This window comes from Trematomus bernacchii, unplaced genomic scaffold, assembly GCF_902827165.1.
Source record: "Trematomus bernacchii unplaced genomic scaffold, fTreBer1.1, whole genome shotgun sequence".
NCBI classification, from domain to species: Eukaryota; Metazoa; Chordata; class Actinopteri; order Perciformes; family Nototheniidae; genus Trematomus; species Trematomus bernacchii.
The window spans coordinates 4,559,259-4,579,951 of NW_022988066.1; the positions used below are offsets into that span (position 1 = coordinate 4,559,259).

The 20,693-nt window shown below is 39.3% G+C and overlaps 1 protein-coding gene across 2 annotated transcripts in view; it reads left to right on the top strand.

Annotated features, from left to right (window-relative positions):
• Positions 1-20,693, top strand: part of helz (helicase with zinc finger) — a 51,723-nt gene that overhangs the window by 14,072 nt on the left and 16,958 nt on the right. For both annotated transcript variants that reach the window (XM_034120756.1, XM_034120755.1), the window contains exons 15-23: positions 2,001-2,127; positions 2,244-2,456; positions 4,199-4,329; positions 6,415-6,594; positions 9,997-10,098; positions 11,661-11,839; positions 16,365-16,483; positions 19,076-19,221; positions 19,975-20,122. In XM_034120756.1, coding sequence (XP_033976647.1) covers positions 2,001-2,127; positions 2,244-2,456; positions 4,199-4,329; positions 6,415-6,594; positions 9,997-10,098; positions 11,661-11,839; positions 16,365-16,483; positions 19,076-19,221; positions 19,975-20,122 — 1,345 coding nt within the window. The remainder of the gene's footprint in view (positions 1-2,000; positions 2,128-2,243; positions 2,457-4,198; positions 4,330-6,414; positions 6,595-9,996; positions 10,099-11,660; positions 11,840-16,364; positions 16,484-19,075; positions 19,222-19,974; positions 20,123-20,693) is intronic.

The window sequence follows — 20,693 nt, forward strand, 5'->3', positions numbered from 1 at the left end:
AGAGCCTGCTTGGTGATATAAATGTTATCCAGTAGGTAATCATACCAGATCCTCATTCTCCACCGATGGAAGCAACTCTACGACTTTTAATTTCCGAGACAAAGTCTGTTGTATATGTATATATAATTTGTATCTTGTAAACGATTTAAAATGTTGTAACAAACCAAAACCAAAGCTTGTTTATAGTCCCTAGAACATGAAAAATCATTTATTGGTTAACCACCAATACATTATGAGTTTCTTTTTATGTTATGTGAACCCACCACAAGATGTCAGACTCAACCTTTCTTGTGAATTTGCTGTGTGCATTAGAGAGAGAGAGAGAGAGAGAGAGAGCGTATGTAAATCACACACAGCTGGACTCAAAGTGTCAGTTTAATTTAATAACGCTTATCTAAGATAATTCCTTTGTGTGGAAAATAGTGTTTTTTTTCCTCTAGAATAGACGATTGTTATTCCATACCTGCCGCTCCACTGGTTTATGCGAGCACAGTGGACCCTCCCCCACCACTTCAAATGTCTCAGCTCTCTTTTTTGTTCACAGTTTGATCTTTTACTCATGACTTATGGCGTCATTTGGCTTTGTAAGGAGTAACACTCACCTGCTGTGTAAAATGTTATTTCAATCCAATTAATTTCCAGTGTGCATATGAATAATCTCACTGCCTACTAATACGTCCATGTCCTGGTTGGCTCTAAGGCTTCTCATGGCTGATCTCAGGGTTAGGAGTGGATTCCTTTCATTGGAGTACTAAGGTTGTGCAACCTATGACTTAAAATAAACCCCAATTATAATATCTCTCTGAATAATCTCACACTAGATTTATTTCCTGCTCAATGCGTCATGGTCATGAAGCATCACTTGATTATCTAAAGTGGTCCTCCATTACTCACCCCATGTTCAAAATGTCTTGCTGTCTCTAACCTGTTTCCTGCTGTAGAGATAGTATAGCCAGAACGCTGATGCAAAACCATACCAAAAAACCTCAAGAGTCCAGTACAGAATATGTTCACTGATCTGCGTATGTCAATCATCCATCACAGTTTATCACCAATATTGCTTTCTATTTCATCACTTCATTTCACAGCAGATAGGCAATGTAATACAATCTTGAACTGAAAGACCCAAAAAGTGCTTGGACATGCTTTATGCTACTGGTTGTTTTTGAAGGACTTAAAATAATAATAATCAAATAATTTGTCTGTCATTTAAGGTTCCCCACTGATTTCTTTTTTTAAGCCTTTTACACATTTAAAGAAAATATGTTTGTTTGGATGTTTACTTTGTCTTTGCTTTACAATGGCAAATGCACAAACCTGCAAATACGTTAGGCCCAGCTACAAAGTGATCATCTCTCTGCTCAACAATACAATACAGCTGATGTTTAATGTGTGTGATGATAATATCAGTAAATGGTCTGCAGGTCCTTAAGGGGTCTCTGTGTTGAGTCAACACTCAGAACATACACACATGCCTGAGGCTTGCATACATGATTCATTACAAAGGTGACAGGATCATGATCTGTTTATCATATATTTTTAATGGCTGTATCTAGGGTTGTTGTGTGGTATACATTTACATACTAAACTGTTAAAGAACAAAAGGGAGGCTAAAACCATTTAACTGTTACTTATTAGTCATTGCTAATCACCTTGACGACGCCTACTCAGTTAAAGGCACTGCTTGATGCACTGACTATTATTTAATAAGTCTAGACCAGCTTCTCTTTACGAGAATAAAGATCATGCCTGCAGTGCAGTGTGAATATTTAAATGTAGAATTATGTATGTGTGCATAAGACTGAACCTTTACAGGGTTAGAAGGTCCACATTAAAGGAAGGATACACATTTGCCTCTGTCACAGGAGAACATGTGATACTGGGACTAGTATGTCAATAACATACCACAGAACATTAACCTGATTGCTATAATGTTTACTTTGATGTATTAGCTAAACATCTACAACATCATAACCAAATATCCATGTGTGTCCCTCCAGGTTTAACATCAAGGTGAATCTCCAGCTAGTCACCAGCTTCATGCTGACGGGCATCTCTGTTGGAGCCAAGTATGCCCAGAATGGACAGCTCTTTGCACGCTTCAAACTCACTGAAACACTCTCTGAGGTAACTGAACTGGTTAAGTTGTCGATTGTTATTATCAACACGGTTTTCTGTTTGATCACGTTTAATTACTGTAACTTTTTAGCCTTAAAGTAACATTGTCTTTTTTCTTACCTCAGGACACATTGGCTGGACGGCTAGTGATGACCAAGGTGAATTCAGTCCTCGTGCTGCCGTTAGCCCGTGATGGGTACAGCAACCATCCGCCCCCCGGGGTGAAAGAGCGTGTTTACGAGGCTGTGATTGAGGAGAAGACCAAGGACTACATCTTCCTGAGGATCTGCAAGAACTGTGTGGAAGAGCTTGGGCTACTGCCGGACAGAGAATTACAGGTATGGTCTGCAGCAAGGGACAAGCAGGCGCACAGAAGTGCTAAAGCATGAGGCTGTACTGCTGTCACAGTGGAAAGGGCATGCTCATGATGGCTTTAACACATGGCATTTGGTGAACACCCTAAGAGATGTTATTGGGCAAGAATCTCTGAATTTCTTGGCCCTCAAAATATTTATGAGATGTAAAGGATCACTTGTTGATCAGCATTTTAAAAAGAGGTTACAGTACTTTTAAGGACTGTTTTTGGGGAAAACCTGTCTGTTCCAGTGTGCGCTTTGATGGCAAATCTCATGTCAGGATCCCATTTTATGAGAAATCTCCAAATGTATTGAGTGACTGTAACTTCAGCAGCATCATCTTGATCTATTTCCCCCTCTAGCCGGAACATTGGCAGACGTGTTAACAGTCATCATATCTATCCTCATCCTGTCTCTGTGGGAGCATCATCTTCCATGTGACGCTGATCCTACCTTCTTTACGTGCTTCAATTTCCTTTCCCCATCTCCTCTATGGGCTCTTACAATATTTTCACATAGCCTTGATGTTTTATGCTCCTCTTGCATATCTCACACTTTCCTGCTCTTGTGTTCATATTGTATTTCCCCTTCTTGCTTTCTTGCTCCTCCCCACTCTCCTCCTGACTGTTTTCACGCTTTTTATCGCTAGTTTGTTTTTCCTTCTCAACTTCTGATTTTTACACTCGTATCCTTAAGGCATTGCATCATTTAAAGTATACCTGTTAGTAATACGTCTCTGTTTGTAAGAAAAAGAGGCCCTTTATCAGTAGCAGTAAAAAAACATCTTAGTGGTTACATCAAACTAGTGTAAGCAAAGGAGTTGAGTATAAATGTAAATGGACCACGGCTTCCCGAGAAAACAAGGTTAAAAGATATCGACAGGTGGATATACATGTAGGCCTTTTTACTCATGTCTACACAATGAAATGTTGTATAGGTCGGATCACTCAAGGTCTAGAGAAATGTATTTGAACAAAAAAAGTGATAAACCAAATTATTATTGAACTTCAGTCAGAAGACACTATTGTGGTCTTGATTGTTTGGTTTAAAAAAATATCTAATTTGAGCGCTTGTACTTAAAGGTGGGTTAGGTAATTCACTTCAGAAACACTTTTTGTTATATTCCATGGAATGCTCTTAACATCCTGATAGCAATGAATACATTAAATGCTTTGACAATAAATACATACAAAAATGTCATCTGTGGAAGCCGTAGCGCTGTAAAAAGCACGACCAATTATCTGCGCCGGCCCGGCTAAAATAACTGGATGGCCTACCTGCCTGTCAGCCTTCCATCTGTGCACAAACTTATCTCGTGCCCTCATTGGTCATGTGCGCGTTCGTGTGTGTTGGAGGAGGGGCTCTGTAAGGAAGTCTGAAGGAAGGGGTGGATTTTCTTCGGCTGCGTAGTTTCAAATTCTAGCGCACTCGAGCTGGTTTCTCCATTCTTACCTACCCTACCTTTAATAGCAATCAAACATTATTTATAGTTATATTGCACATATTACTTGTGGTGTTTTAAATGAATATGGGTTCTTTATGAATCATTAAAGAGACTGAGTTAAACCAAACATTAATATATTTTATCCAAAATCATACAACACAAAAAATGGCTTTGATTGAATTGCTTATAGAATGGTATCCTTGTCTTGTCGATGGATATAGGTTGAATGCTTGTCTTACATTGCTTGCTTAATAAACTGTCTGTCTTGTCTTTGTGTCAGGTGGAGCTCCAGTTCCAGCTGAACAGACTGCCGCTCTGTGAGATGCAATATGCCCTGGATCGCATCAAAGATAACGGCATCCTCTTCCCTGACATCGCCCTTAACCCCACCATCCCCTGGAGCCCCAACAGGTGTGTGTTCACCATCTACACAACCAGGCATTTCACTGCTGAGGGCTGATCAAAAAATATTTTAATCCAAGGCAATCATTGATATTTTATTCTGATTATCGTTGTTACCTCCCGAGTGCCTTCATTTATTGATTTAATAAGAAATCTGGGAAAAATCTCACATACAAATGAATTAAGGCACAATAAAATGTTAATTTACACACATGACAGACTGTCTATGTGGCATTGAAGATGACATTTGTATTCATATTGGATTAAAGTTCTAGATTTGATATTATTTCAAACACGAGGGAAGATCTTTACAGCGTTCACACCCATTCGTTTGTAGGAAATGCTGCTAATCCTAAAGTGCTATTTCAGAGGACTTCCTTTAATACCTGCAAATCACTTTAGCTTGACAAATACCCTGACAGAGAGGACACCACATTCATTTGAGAGTGGACTGAACATCCCTTGTTTTTCTAACTTGGTGGCCATTCTGAAATGCTGGCAGCTCCTTGCAGCTTTAGATTTCTCCTCTGAAGCGGGACAGGAGTAATCTTTATCGAATCGCTCCAAATATAATCCCCTGTGAATTATAACATTGCTGCTTTATCTAGTCTACAGAATATGATTGAACTGGACTTTTGTTTGAATTGGAATTTGGATCAATCATTTGTTTCATATAATGTTTGCCCAGGTGTTAATTTACCTGAATTTTGAGTTTTTAAAGTTTCTTTATGGTGGTTATTCATTCACTGCGCAAATCTGTAAATACAAATAAAATGTTTGTTGTTTTTGTTAATTATAGTAATGTCTCAAGTTTCCTAACATGTGAACAAGACATGAGATAGTTGAATAAGTTGAGCTATGACACCGATATGCTGCCTTCCTTTCGCATTTGTGAAAGAAGTAAAGTAGGCATATAAGAGTTGAGGGTTTTTTCTCTTGTAATAGAACCCCATTAAGTTCATCCATCCACCTCTGTTATAAACTCACACACACAATCCGATATCTCTAAGCCCCCCAGCTATGTCGCAGTTGGAGCTCAATCAGTTGGTGTTGGTGGATTCACAGCTTTAGGGGATGCAGTCTTCATAATGAGGACAGTAATGCGAGAAGACACACATACTACAGTCTGTATCACATGTGTGCATCTCTCTCTTCTACCCATCTATGTATAGTGAAGATTACTGAAGACACATACACCCACATTGGTGAACAAGTGTTTCTCATTTCTGTGTTTGGATGTTACCCATGCCTTTTGCACATTCATGAGGAAATGCGTTGGCACGCTGTCTGTAGTTTCGCCACCATGGCTGTTTGTTCATTAAAAACGTGGGTGCTTGTTACATGTAAACAAATACATTTGATTCCTTACTTCAACAGCAAATACACACTCGCAGGACTTGAGTTGTCCTGACCTATGTGCATGTCAGCATGTCTTATTTAATAGTGCTAATGTAAAACCTACAATGCAGTCAACTGTATAATACAATGAAACAACATTCACTATGGAATTCTAGCTAAAGTATCCAACAGGCAGTAAGGGCTGCGATCGTTACACACAGTTTATTGTCTATCATCTGACATGTGTACATGTATTTATGTGGTTATGTTTATCTATTTATTAGTTTTTGATGCAATGCAAAATGCATAAGCTAAGGGACTGAGTAGTATGACTTTTGTTCAACCTCCTCCATTCCTTACCCACTTAACACTCCTTTTGTTTCCTGCTCTCTTTTATTCTCTCCTATTTTCTTTCTTGTACTATTTCTCCCTACAGCTTTTCCCCCCAGTCTAATCCCACCCACCCACATTATTCCCAAACACCCCACCCACCACCCCCTTCTCTTGCGACACAATTTAAGTTTTGATTTTGAGTGTGTGCAATATTTCCTGTCTTTTTGGGCAGTATCTTTTCTTTCTCACGTATCTCTGTCCCACTGAGGTTAATTAGATAGACAGAATGTCTCATTGTGTTCAAAGCTACATATGCTTGATATGTATTTTTATAAAGCAATATTTTAGTTAAATGAACGAAAACGGCTACTTTTCGTATTTTGATTCCTCAAATAATTTCCCCATCCTCCCTTTGCCCTTTAGGCAGTGGGACGAGCAGCTGGACCCCCGTCTGAATGCCAAGCAGAAAGAGGCCATCCTGGCCATCACCACACCGTGCTCCATTCAACTGCCCCCCATCCTCATCATCGGGCCCTACGGCACCGGCAAGACCTTCACCCTGGCCCAGGCTGTCAAGCACATCCTCCGCCAGGACGATAGCAGGTCTGTTTACGGGCTCTTGTTTTACATTTTAATCTCTGTTGCTTTTTTCTTTTTTTCCCCCATTTGTTAGTAGGAAATGTGCACCTTGTTAACAATGTATTACCTTCCAATACTACTCTAGACTCCTGTTCTCTCTATTTCATCCTTTAGCATTGAATAATGTGCTTTCTTAATTAAACCCAAGAACATTTATAGATAAATACTTTATATCACCCTACCTTGCTTCTCATCATCAAAAAAGTCTTTGTCCAAAAGAAGGCGTAACAAATTGTGGGTTTCTCTGAAAATCAAGGTTTTCTTATATTTTGGATCTGAAAGCAAATCACTTTTATACTTACACCACTTTATGAATTGCTTTTTTATTATAAGCACGGATAGCTCGAAAAGGTTTCTGGTGTTAAACAGACAGTCATTTAGAGTGTCTTCACATGTTGAAGGGCTTTCAGTTTTAGTGTTAGGAAACTCAGTACCTGTGAAGAAAATGTTCAGTCTTTGATATTGACAAACATCACCTTTCTCTCAGATTTATATTTGCTATACGCAATCAAAATGTTCCCATGAGCTCGTTAATATACTCTCACTTGCCAGTTTATTGGGCACACTACAAGTATGTCTAAAACAATCATACAATAAATCCTAGTGTCTTGAAGATTATATCATATTATCTCACACCTCACAGTAAACTATAGCACAATTCATTAGTGTTACAACCTTGCATGTTTTAAACATTGCTGATTTTATGTTATTAAACTACCCTTTAGCCATCTTGGCATTTAATCCGCAACCTGGATGTCTCGTGCCTCAATCTTTGAACTTGTACACTACGCACAGTCCCTATGTTATAACACTCTCTGTGAAATAATAGATGCTACAATGTGATGGAGTATTTTGAGGGAAGGAGAAGGTAATGTAGATGTGTGCATACATTTGGCATCTTTCAGAGTTTCTTTAGAGGCCAGGGGAGGTCAGTCAGAGGGCGTGATCAATATTGCATACTGTGCATCGGTTTCAGATTTAGCTCCAGGGCAGCGGCGGCTGCAGCCTTGGGTTTGACATTAAAGATCAAGAAATCACTGAAGTGTCAAGCTGTGTGTGTGTGTGTGTGTGTTGGTGTGTGTGTGTGTGTGTGTGTGTGTGTGTGTGTGTGTGTGTGTGTGTGTGTGTGTGTGTGTGTGTGTGTGTGTGTGTGTGTGTGTGTGTGTGTGTGTGTGTGTGTGTGTGTGTGTGTGTGTGTGTGTGTGTGTGTGTGTGTGTGTGTGTGTGTGTGTGTGTGTGTGTGTGTGTGTGTGTGTGTGTGTGTGTGTGTGGGTGTGTGTGTGTGTGTGTGTGTTGTGTGTGTGTGTGTGTGTGTGTGTGTGTGTGTGTGTGTGTGTGTGTGTGTGTGTGTGTGTGTGTGTGTGTGTGTGTGTGTGTGTGTGTGTGTGTGTGTGTGTGTGTGTGTGTGTGTGTGTGTGTGTGTGTGTGTGTGTGTGTGTGTGTGTGTGTGTGTGTGTGTGTGTGTGTGTGTGTGTGTGTGTGTGTGTGTGTGTGTGTGTGTGTGTGTGTGTGTGTGTGTGTGTGTGTGTGTGTGTGTGTGTGTGTGTGTGTGTGTGTGTGTGTGTGTGTGTGTGTGTGTGTGTGTGTGTGTGTGTGTGTGTGTGTGGGGGTGATCCCTGGAGGACAATGAGTGCTGGTCATTTGGATGAATGTGTGTAATTTGTGGTGGATGCACATGGTTAGTTTGATTATCAATGCAGTTCTTGGGCCGGAATGTATTTCCATTTAAACCATAATCTGATCAATCAAGTTATGTCCTTAAGTGAGCCACGCAGTGTTGTGAAACAAAATGAAAGTGCAAGGTTTTCTTCCATTTTAATTTTTCATCATTAGTTGGCGCTCTCAGTGGGTGTTTCTCAATCGCGAGTAAAGCTGCTTCAGAGCCACTATTTCAAGCATACTACGTCATCGAGTGCCGCCGAAGTACTGTTCCAATCTCCAGCATACTTGGAAATCTACCGAGCCCGGCGTACTCCGTTTGGAGAAATATCGAGGCTGCACATGAGTAGACTCCGCGGTCTTAAAATCCCCACAATGCTTTGCGCACGGACCAATTTCCCCAAATCTGTGGCGGAAGATGTAAGGCGGGGCCTCTCATATGACGCACACCTGCACACTTGCTAGCCTGTTCCACACTTCGTTTTCCGAATGGCAGGAAGTATTCTTGACTCGCTTCTGAAGCAAGATGCTCGGCAGACATGTGCTACCAAGCAAGCGTACTCGCGATTGAGAAACACCCACTGTGTGTGAGGAAATTCTGCCATTTCTTTTGTTGAAAGTGAAGCCATATAGCACAAGCTCATAAATGGTTCCCTGGTTTCAATGAAACATGAATGCAATACCTAGGACAGTGTCCTCTGAACAGAAGCTAACATTTTTTGTTTAAATAATAAGGGAGGCAGGCTTGTATATATGTAATGTAAAAGGAAAAACTGCGTGAAGCAATGTCATATTCCTTCATTTAGCTTTGAATACATTTGATATTCTGTCTTTAGGATGAATTATAGATATTTTAAAAGCCAAGACTAGGATAAGTGACCCCTCTGGAGCCGTGCTGCATGCACTTCAAACTGTTAAAGTGATGAAGAAGTTGTGTTTTTTTGCATTTTGTATCTTGTAAATTGTGTAACTTGCTGCAGTTAAATACCATCATACTATGTGCAATATGTGCAATATATACATTACATTATATACATAAGCCATTAATAACTGTGTAATATATACCTGCCTGCTAAATTCTAAGAACTGTTACAGGATTTGTATTTTGGAAAGTATTTTTTCTTTTACTTTTATTTTTTCTATTATATTTTAACTTTTTTCTTAACATAGGTAACATTAAGCTCTCTGTGGCTTTTTCCTGCTGTAACGATGCAAATTTCCCCTCTGTGGGACTAATAAAGGTATTCTGATTCTGATGCTGTATAGATGCTCGTCAATTTGTGTTATTGTACATGTTCTATACCTTTTTTTCTCTGCATATCTGTCACTGTGATGTCTTGAAATGGGTAACTACGAAAAACAGTTTTCTCAATTTTAATGAGTACACCCATGGCCTCGCTGTCCCTTTACAATTTGTAAGCTTAAAGTTCCTGCTCTAAATCGACATGGTGCATAAAGCGAATATACAAAATACATATGAAGGAATTTTGTATTTCTTGTTGAGCTGCAGAGCATGTCTTTGTTAATATGTTTGGGTCAATGCAATCGGAGATAAATTCAAAAACATTGAAACACTATAAAATACATTGATGTGATGACTGACAAGTTTTCCAGTCTGAAACTACAGGGGGAAACAGCCCATAATGGCAGGTTAAATGCACCGATTTAAGCTTTGCGTCTGACATTGTTTATCTTTTGTCTCTTCAGGGTCCTGATCTGCACCCACTCCAACAGTGCGGCCGACCTTTACATCAAGGACTACCTTCATCCTTACGTCGATGCAGGCAATCCGCATGCCAGACCTCTCAGGTATGGAAGCACACTTACTTGAAAATATGTGACGGCTAAGGGCAGAAACGTGCTTTATGTGATCTGTGTGTGCACATCAGTTAAAACACAAATCAGTGCCTTAAAGCAAACATTACACTTATTAAGATACATTTTGAACCTACATGTTCTGTCTGACTGTATTTGTATGTCATCTGCAGGCAGCAGTTCATTTATATTTAGATGTATCTTATGTCCTTACGGTTAGCTTATTATTTCGTACTACTGGGCCACAATTTCATGGTTTATAATGTAATGCTACTGAGACCACAACTTACTTACAGTTGACAAAAATAAACACCCCATCCCGTTAAAATACACAACTTGTTGCATGTTTTAGGTCTACAGCCCCTAAAGCACACTTTTATCTTGAAATTAGACATATATTGTAATTCCTTAATGCACTAATAGTTTGTCATTATGAGCCATTTATAGCCAGTGATCTGCTCAGTTCTTTGGTGTGTAAAGTAGATTTATACCAGTAATACTACTACCAGTATTTGGTTCATTCTATAAATAAGAAAACAATATCCCTCCCTTAAATTGCTGACACTCACTCGTCTAATCATGAACTGGATTACCATTATTTGAAAGCCTAATCCATCCACATGATGCAGAGATCGTTTAGTGGCTGGGCTGCTTTGCCCCAAAGCAGTGTCGCACATTTTCTTGCTTCAGAGATGTGACCCCAAGAACTCCACATGGAGGCTTCAGACACTCGGTCACAGACACACAAAACGTCCTTACGCTGCTTCAGTGATTTCTAATCACATTTCAGCAAGCCCAGAGGTCACAAAGGACAGGAGAGCAAGACGCTGACCAGCCAGGGCCTGATGAGACAGCTGTGTGTCTGTGAGCTTAGGGACCACACGGGCAATCGAATGACTTGTTTCACATGACTGGGCCTTCTGAGTTCAATGGATTCCCCATTATCACTGTAGCAAACTCCTCTCTCAGCTCCCACTGGTCGCATGTGGGATGAGTGGACACTATAATAATTAGTAACAATATGTGGAACAGGACTGTTGTATGCAGCCATGCATAACATTTTGTTTTACTCCTAAAAGGAAGAGTATTCCACCTAAAATAGCACATTTATTGACTTTTATTATGAGCCTTTTTGGCTGGCAAATATTCAATACTTTATAGTTGGCCTTCTTTGGAGTGAAGCATAACAGAATAAAATACATTGATGCCAGAATGAGAGTTATTATCAGACATTTTAGATGTTTCTAAAGTTGTTCGCACCATAACATTGATCTCAATGTGATCTATTTATAGACTATAGTGCTATGTCATTTGGGAATGTAGATACATGCTTAGTTAACTAGTTAAAGCTTGGTGTAGCACATTAAACATGACTCTTTCAAACAATGTTTTGAATTATTTAAACAATGTTTTTTAATTAAAATTAAGAATAACTGTTAATTTAATTTACAATGCAGGTGTTAAGGGCGGCGTACATCAGACCTGTGAAGTAATTGATGTTGTCCTCTTTTGGTTGTTTCTCTCTGCTGACGTTTGTCCTTTCGTTCTCTCTCCAGGGTATACTTCAGGAACCGCTGGGTGAAGACGGTGAACCCATTGGTCCAGCAGTACTGTCTCATCTCCAACACACACATGACTTTCCAGATGCCCACAAAGGAGGACATCCTCAGGCACCGTGTGGTGGTGGTCACCCTCAGCACCTCCCAATACCTCTGTCAGCTGGACCTGGAGCCTGGTGAGTACTCGGAGAACATAGGAGGTGATCTCAGGAAGATGGTTGTGTTGGACGAGCAGTGCCTTCAGCAGCTTTTATTATAAAAAGCATTTTGTTTGCCACTTCAACTTGGATTTTGTCATTTCAAAAATATTTGAATATTGTGTTCTTGATAATAATCTTTCGGCAAGGTTTACATAGTGCCGATTTATTCAACAATTCACAGCAGATGGTTCTGCAAACTTTTCTTTGGTAGAAATCGTACTCTTATTTCATGAACACAACGGGCTTAAATAATATTGCAATTTTTGCGATGAGACGAGTTGATTATCAAGTTTCTGCTTTTTTTTTTTTATATAAATGAGGTTAACAAGATACTACGAGCACCATTTTAGTACAATACAGTCCAACACAATGATAGCCTTAAAATTAAAGAACAAGGAACAAACAAGTATACGCTACTCTCAACAAAAGGCAAAACTCTTAAGTAAAGTCATTTTTATTATACGTCTATAACATTGAAATGCAGTATACAAAAATACGTTTTTGTGTTAATTAATTAGTAAATGTAATCAAATGGTTTAGACATATTATAATTGAAGACAGACAGAGCTCGGTGCATTCAGTCTCCTCCTCTGTGGTCGTCCCATTGACTCTCCTATCTGGAGATGGCAGCAGCCCACCATTAAGAGAGGGATGAAAGTTGTGCAAAAGACATGGAAAACAAACCAGTTTGTCATTGCAGGCTAATAACCGACTCTAATGTGTCAGCAGAGGGGGCTTTGTCTGTTGCTTGGGAACACCATCTGCCTGTTTCTAATGCATTTTACATCATTAGCCCCCCTCCCCACGTTTCATCTCTCCCGCTCTCTCGGTGTTCCACGGTGATGGAAATCACCAGAAAACAAGGCAATTGGGAGCCAGAGAGTCTACTAAGTAGCGATAACAAATCTTCCACCCCAAACACACAGATGCTCCAAAAAATCTATTAAATGTCTTGTTTGTTGATGCTCCTCTCTGTTAATGGCCAATATATTGAATCCAGCAGATGATATGCAGCGTTTGGTCTGCCTGTGTATGAGCTTTGCATTTAGACTAATTATTTTTTCAAGGAGCAGGACTTACAAATGACTATTCAACATGAATAACTCCACATCCACTCATTGTAGAAAGTTGTTTGCTTTCTACAATGATCAACTGCATCCCTTTTTTATTTTGGCTGTCACTGGACATAGTTATAATTATCTATAATTAATATCACGTCTTAATTAATATTTTGAAGCTAAATAAATCACCCTAGAAACATAAGCACTGAAATAAGCTCTAAGAGGAATCTGTGCACTTCTATAGATGAATTTTAATATTTTAGCAGTTTTGTGCTGTGGCTCAGGTGAAGATGGATCTGTCTGGAGGTTACTGGATTATGCAGCCTCGTGATAAAGGTTCAAGACTACAGCTCATACTGTTGTCAATAAGGAAATCTAAAATGAAATTCTCTCCTAATGCGTTTCCATTGTGTGTCTGGCACCAGAACACATTCAAGAATAATGTCAGATGCTCACAGAAATAATCTCCTAACCCTGCTCTGAGCAGTAATAGATTTTTAACAGAGTTCACAGAGATGAAGCTTCCAACCCTAATCCAAACAAAGAGTTATGGATCTTTTCACACTTTTAAAAGGGTGAAATGGGTAGAGACTGTGAAGGGAGAATGTGAGAGACTGGGTGTGTGAGGTAAAGGATTCAACATGTATTATTAAAACCGTCATCTGTCCCTTAAATCACTTCTGAAAGACTGTGCTGCTTATTATACCCCCCTGCTTCTTTCTTTCTAAATTCAAACACCGTTATTAGTCCAATGACAGATAGCAGCAACAGAAATGTAATTTGGACCTCTGGCTCTGTGGTCCCCAAGGCGGGCATTATGTCCCAGGTGAAACATTAAGCACCATGTTCCTTCATGTCCGCCTCACTGTCTACTTGCTGCTTATAAGGACCATATCTGCCTCCTTCCTGCCCCCCCCCCATCTCCATTTCTCTGCTTGGGAAAACAATTCCAATTGAAATGACCCATGTACATTATTTGTGAGCACTATATGCCGTAACATATTCATGTGAATCGAAGTGGAAGAGCAAACAGGCCTGATGCAGTATGGCTCCCGCTGACTACAGTGTACAGACTGGTTTGTAATATAACGGCTGCACATCTGAATGATTTGTAGTATCTTAGTAGTGTAAAGGACCGCCGTAGACCTACAATTCACAAGGACACCCCCACGGTTGGGCACACATGAACACAGCAAATGACACAGCCCCCACAGTGGGAAATAAAGTTCTACTGCCAGTCCTTATCAGACTATAGTCGGTAAAAAAAGATGGGATTCGGAGATCAGCATTAATGCTTTCTAGTTGCTGATCAAATCTGTGTTAAAATTGCCATAAAGGATAGTTAAGTTATCTGTAAGTTGCAGGAGGTAGGTTGCTTAGACCTTAGAGAACAATATGATAAATGTAGGCTTTTGAGAAATATTATAATGCCTTCAGGAATGAACCAGTATTAAAAGTGTTTTTGGCCAAAGGTTTATTTTAACGTATGATGATGTTTGCAACATTGTTAAATGTATATTTTTTGGGCAATAGGGAATTATGACCTAGCTAGCTCTAAGCAGCATAAAATACATTAAAAACCTTGATCAAAGCAAATACTTAAATAAATGAAATTATTTACTTCCTAATCATTTGAAATATACAAATATACCATTTAGTTTTTTGATACAGTGTACGTCTACTTCATTGTTGAGCAAGTCCATTCCAGTCCAATCCATTGCTCTCAACACAATAAAGACTCGCCATGTTGGATTTCATTCGTCTGTAAATTGTGGATTCAGAGATTACTCAAGCACATGATTTTAAGTACATGACTATTATCCAGAGATTACTAATGAGAATGATTTTATGCATATTACACACCACCTTCGGAATAAGTGTGACCTCTGTCAAATCGAACAAATCATGTGGTTAGAACTACATAATGGGACATTCTGAAATCTAACAATGCCTTCTCCATTTTCTTCTTTTTCGGTTTTAGTACATGATTTTCAAGAAACATTTTAGTGCTCTTTCACACTCTCTTAAGTACACTTTTGCACATTTGGTACATCACTTTAAAGTTTTTAAGATACATTTCTCGCATTATGAGCAACAACCCTGTATGTTGGGCCATTTTAAAGAAAATATATGTACTCCTTTTTATCAGCACGACAGCAAGTGAACAGTGCTATCCTTCAGTGAGGTGCACACAGAGAAAACACTGGTTTGAGGCTTGCTTTATAGTTGTAGGAAAAAAAATCAATATGTTTTGCAGGCATTTGTTCAAAGGCAGATACAAAGGAGGGAATGTTGCCTCAAATCACAATGCTCCACCTCTTTTACTTATGTGTGTTTACTTTTTGACAGTCCCTCAGTTTGTTTTGTTATTTCCTACCGTCAAATTTCACATCTACATATACTTTCCTGTGGAAATTGTTCTCTGGCTTCAGAGGCTGTTTGCTGGTTGTTATGCAGCCTCTCTCTTCCCTGCTCCAGCAGTCATTTGCCATGCCGTTTCATCCCCTTCCCCTCATACTGCCGAGCACAGTTTGAGCTTTTGAAATCAGGGTTAGGCTACTGTTCAATACCTTTCAAAACGTCCACAAAACCCTGCCTTTGGTGTGTAGGGCTGCTTGAAAGGAGGTGAACAAAAATGACTCTTGAGAATCGCACTGTTACAGGGTGTTAATGTTTCTGGTGAACAACATTATTGTTCCCAAATGTTTCAATGTAACGATAGTTGACATTACTAGGTCAAGGTATGAGTAGGCATCATCTGATTCAATAGGCTTTTATTTCAAATCATTTTGATGCTTATAATATTCAACATATCAATGTTTTATGAATGGATATCTTTCAAGATCATAATGTTAATATCCTCTATATAAGTTGCTTCTAAGTATTATCTTGTTAAATGAGTTCTGAGGTTTGTTCTACTGCAGTAATTCAACATTGAAAGGCACAGGTTATGGATCTTTTATCAAGCCTTCTCTTGGAGCACTTTAGAGAACTTGTGGTGCTGAAAAGGCATCATTTAAAGAAATTGGAGGCTCTGTATTTTTCTAGCACTTGACCGCCACGATGAAGTCACGTAAGGACATATTTGTGGGTTCATGATAAATGGCTGATGTGGTCATATCTGCAAGTAAGAGAACCTCTGATTTCAGCCTCAATATACAAATTGTACAATCATTAGCAAATACTTTATAAACCAGGGCCAATAATGTACACCTTATTTAGCCCATCACAACCTGTATTGTCCTAAAACTAGATTCAGAATATAAAAAAGATATAATTTTGCCCACAAAGATACATTTTTTAAAAACTGTTTTGCTTTTTCAGTGTGTGTGTGTTATTGTACAGTTCTATAAATGTTTATAAAAAAGGCTGCCCATTTCTGTTGTCAACATGATTTACTTAAAGTATTATTATTAAATTGATGTTATCTCCTTTGACAGGGTTTTTCTCTCATATCCTGTTGGATGAAGCAGCCCAGGCCATGGAGTGTGAAACCATCATGCCTTTTGCTCTCGCTACCAGGACCACGCGCATTGTGTTGGCTGGAGACCATATGCAGGTAAGAGTTTCTCCAGTGAAACAAAGCTGTTTTTCTTTTCTTAACTAGACCATATCATGTAAAAAATACTATCTTTTTACTCCTATAAGGCAAACTGATACTTACCAGTGAAGCAACGCAGGTGCAGAGCATATCTATGAACAAGTAGAAGTCATAATTAAAAGTAACTGTAGAGCTGTGGTTCTGGGGTCCACTTCAGGCCCAGATAAACACACCAATAAAGCTTTGTAAGCCAAAACAAGGAATTAAAACCGTATTTCCCCCACTCCTGGTTTTAAGACTTGGCACGGGATTACAGCAGGCAGCGAATGAAGATGAAGATTTCTCTAACTACTCTCTCTTTGCTACTTTCTTTAACCAAGATAAGAAGATTTAGAAGACAAACTTTTCTTAGATCTTAATTATTCATCGGTCCTACATTATCGATTAGTTATTCAACAAATGCAGGATGTTGTCCTTTTCATACAATATCTCTGTCTCCTCAGCCTTTCTGCTCACACTTTAACAGTGTGCCTCCATTATTCAGCAGCATTAGAGCAGTCTGAATAGTCAATGGAGGCAGAGGCCTTTGATGGTGTGCTTTGTTATTGACCGTGTGGGGCCTCATTAAAGCCGGCTGACCCGCTCTCTCTAACGGGCTTACATTAAGATTCAACCTCAAGATAAATAGCCCTCTTTCTTGTGTGAGTGCTTGCAGTTTTCAATGTGAAGCCTCATTCAAATCAAAGCACATTGGGATGGTGGTCACACATCTTGGTTACTACTGTCAGACCAAAGAAATATTGAAGTTATGCTTGATTTATTCACTTATTTAATTTATTGCTTAAATAAATTACAAATGAATACAAACTCAAATACAACATTTGGTTTGCTACTCTGCCTTGGCTTGCTAGCAGTGACATTTTGGAGCAGATCAGTAACTAAGACTGGCCACTGAATATATAAATATATATATATATTGAATTTGGCATGTTCTCAAACTGCTGTGAAATCACTGAGTAAATTCCACTTAATCAATGTGACTCAAGGTCTGTTTGTTTATTGACATAAACACCAGATGGAAAAGCTTACAAGTCAGAAGTAGAGAAACAACTTTCTCATCTTATGTTCCTTAAAACAGGAAGTCAGTTGTTAAAATCAACTAATTAAAAGTAGGAACACTTGGAGTATCCTTGCTTACTAAAAGCTTTTTTGAAAAAATGTAAATGGCAACTATAAATGCTCAAGCAACAAACTCAGATACCAAACTGTTAGGATTTAAACTTCATTTAAAGAAATGTAAATATAAGGCAAACTGCTGTGAAATTCTGTATTCCATGCTGTCAAAGCAGATGACATGCCTGGGAAATGTTATTTAAAGTGGACCTATCATGCTATATTTAAATGATATATTGTAGGGCCATACCTATATAAGGTATATTTATACGTTTCTGTTTTCAAAATACCAAACAGATCATGCATTTTAGCCATGCCTCATTTCGCTCTATTTGCTGTTCTCCAGCCCTGTTTTTGCAAGGGGCTGATTCTGTGAGCTGCAGCTGACCACGCCCCCCTGCAGGAGAGGGGAGCGTGCTCTGATCAAGTCAGAAGAGGGGGAGAAAAATAGATCTCCGTCCTCCGTGTTTTATTATATAATTATATAGTCGTTATTCATTTGTTTTAAAGCTCAATAAATAACAAAGAAGACCTTTGACCGGCACTTTTCTAATTTTGTCCGGAAGATTTAAACTTTAACGGACATCTTGACCGGCGAAAGAAAACCTAACTGAAACTCTGCCGCACGGTCCCCTCGTTCCTTGGAAGAGGCGGAGAGGTGGGTGTTTGTCATCTGCTGGTAGACTAACCGGAGAGAATTACAGTGCTTGCCTCGACGGGGAGGGATTGCATACAGCAGCAGGAGCAAACGCTTGCCTCGGGGAGGGAGAAAAAAAGCCACAGCGGAGAATAAACAGAAGGGTAACCATGCGCGGGAAGTCTTTTTCACTGCTTTTGTGGCAGACTACAGCGCCACTTACAGGTCTGGCATATGTACTACAGCGTCTCCAGCGCTTTCGAGCGGCAATGGCCGGCCGTGGCCCAACCCCACATTCCCCTGATAGGTGCAGAGTTGGCCCAATAGCCGTAGCGCCACCGTCCTGACGTCAGTAACGTGTTCAAATCTGGATCAGTTTTTATCAGATCCGTTGCAGCCCCTTTTTTAGAGATTTGGGTATGGAGGAAAATAGAGAGGGTTGTGTTTTCTGACACTTGGTGAGTTCCCTGGAACACCGGGGACACATATTCATGTATAAAAGATGTACAAAAGTGCATTTTGCATGATAGGTCCCCTTTAAATAACTTTGGAATCATAAAGGAGATTGCAAACACATGTAGTTATTGTAGACCTGCCTTGCAAAGCTACTTTATGTGCCATGGAGGACAAGGTGTCCTGAAAAACATGTCTTTATGTGTGAGGTTTGACACACTGCTTTGTTAGACTTTTTATTGATTCAGTATACCAAATAGAAATGTATAGTTGAATGGAGAGAAAAATAATTGAGACAGACTTATTTATCTTCGTCAACTAACCTTTTTGTATCTCTCGATTTGCAGCTCAGTCCATTTGTGTACAGTGAGTTTGCGCGGGAGCGTAACCTGCACGTGTCACTGCTGGACCGTCTGTATGAGCACTACCCCGCTGAATACCCTTGTCGCATTCTCCTGTGCGAGAACTACCGCTCTCATGAAGCTATCATCAAGTAAGTGTGAGCCCTTGTGTTGAGACTTTGGGAGGAGAGGCTGAAATACTCTAGAGAAGAGCGGGCGGGAGGAGGGGGTCAGGTAAAAAGGACAGGCAGACACAAAGAAAAGTTTGTGCAGCTGCCGCAATGCATCTACAATGTAACAGTATGTTCTTTAGCCCAATTTTACATTTTGCAAGTAGGTTGTTGTTCATACTGCATTTCACTGGTCATTGCCAGGCCTTGCTGCATACTGTTGCTTCAAAAGAGGAACACACTCAAACACACTAGAGATAAAACGGTGAACACAGAAAAGGTCATGATATGATTAAATTGACCAAAATTAAAATGGTTATTATCATCATTAAAGTACTGATATACACAGTTATTCTATTTGTTATCTCTTACACACATAAGCATACACACTGATAACAACTCGGACATTAGACATATCTTTGTTTTAATTATTATATTATAAGGCACAATATCTCATATCTCTTGGATCTTTGAACAAGTCAGTCATTAAAAACTAATTTGGCTGTGTAAAGTGCAGTTCATATTTGGGTCAAAATCTCATACATCCCAGGTTGTGTAATAGTGAAATGTGTGTGTGTATAAATATATACAGGAGTAAAAGGTAATCGGATTTCCAAACAAACATATCTGTTTTCCTTGGCTTAAATGATCAGTAATTCCTGATAGATATATTAGCACTAACCCACTCTTTTCTCAACATATTCTAACTATTTAGCTTTTCCTGTTTTTCCACAGCTACACGTCAGAATTATTTTACGATGGGAAGTTGATGGCAAGCGGGAAGCAGCCCTCCCACAAGGACTTCTACCCTCTGACCTTCTTCACAGCCCGAGGAGAAGATGTCCAGGAGAAGAACAGCACTGCCTACTACAACAACGCAGAGGTATATCATTGTTATGATCCTGTTCTTTGGCTGTGGCAGGCCTCATGAGGTTTGCATATACATTATGAACCAGTCAATCGGTCATAGAGTTTTTGTGTGAATGTTGCTAGGGGAATATAGATTTATAAAAAATGTAAGGATTTGTGTTAATATGTACTCTAAGTGAATGTAACATTTTGAAATAAATAAATGATTAGAACATTCATAAATACATTTATATAATGCAATTACAAGCATTTTACACTAAAAAACAATCGCTAAACTTGCTGGAACAAGATAGATTAGTTGCACATGAATGAACATCTAACTCGCAGGTTACTGTATTTCAGTTCAATTTGAGCCACTTGGTTTGATCGTATGTGTGAAAAAGCATTTCAACTATTTATGCGTTAGGCTTCGGATCCCATTTTGATATAAATAATTCAGGGTTTTCATTGCAAAGAAATGTATTTTAGTTTATTCAGTTGATTTGAGTTGAGTCAAAAGCAGAATGCCTATCCGAAAGTGATCAGCTGTTTTTAATTTCTCCCCATCACACTCACTGTCTTTAATCCTAATTAAAGATGAAACC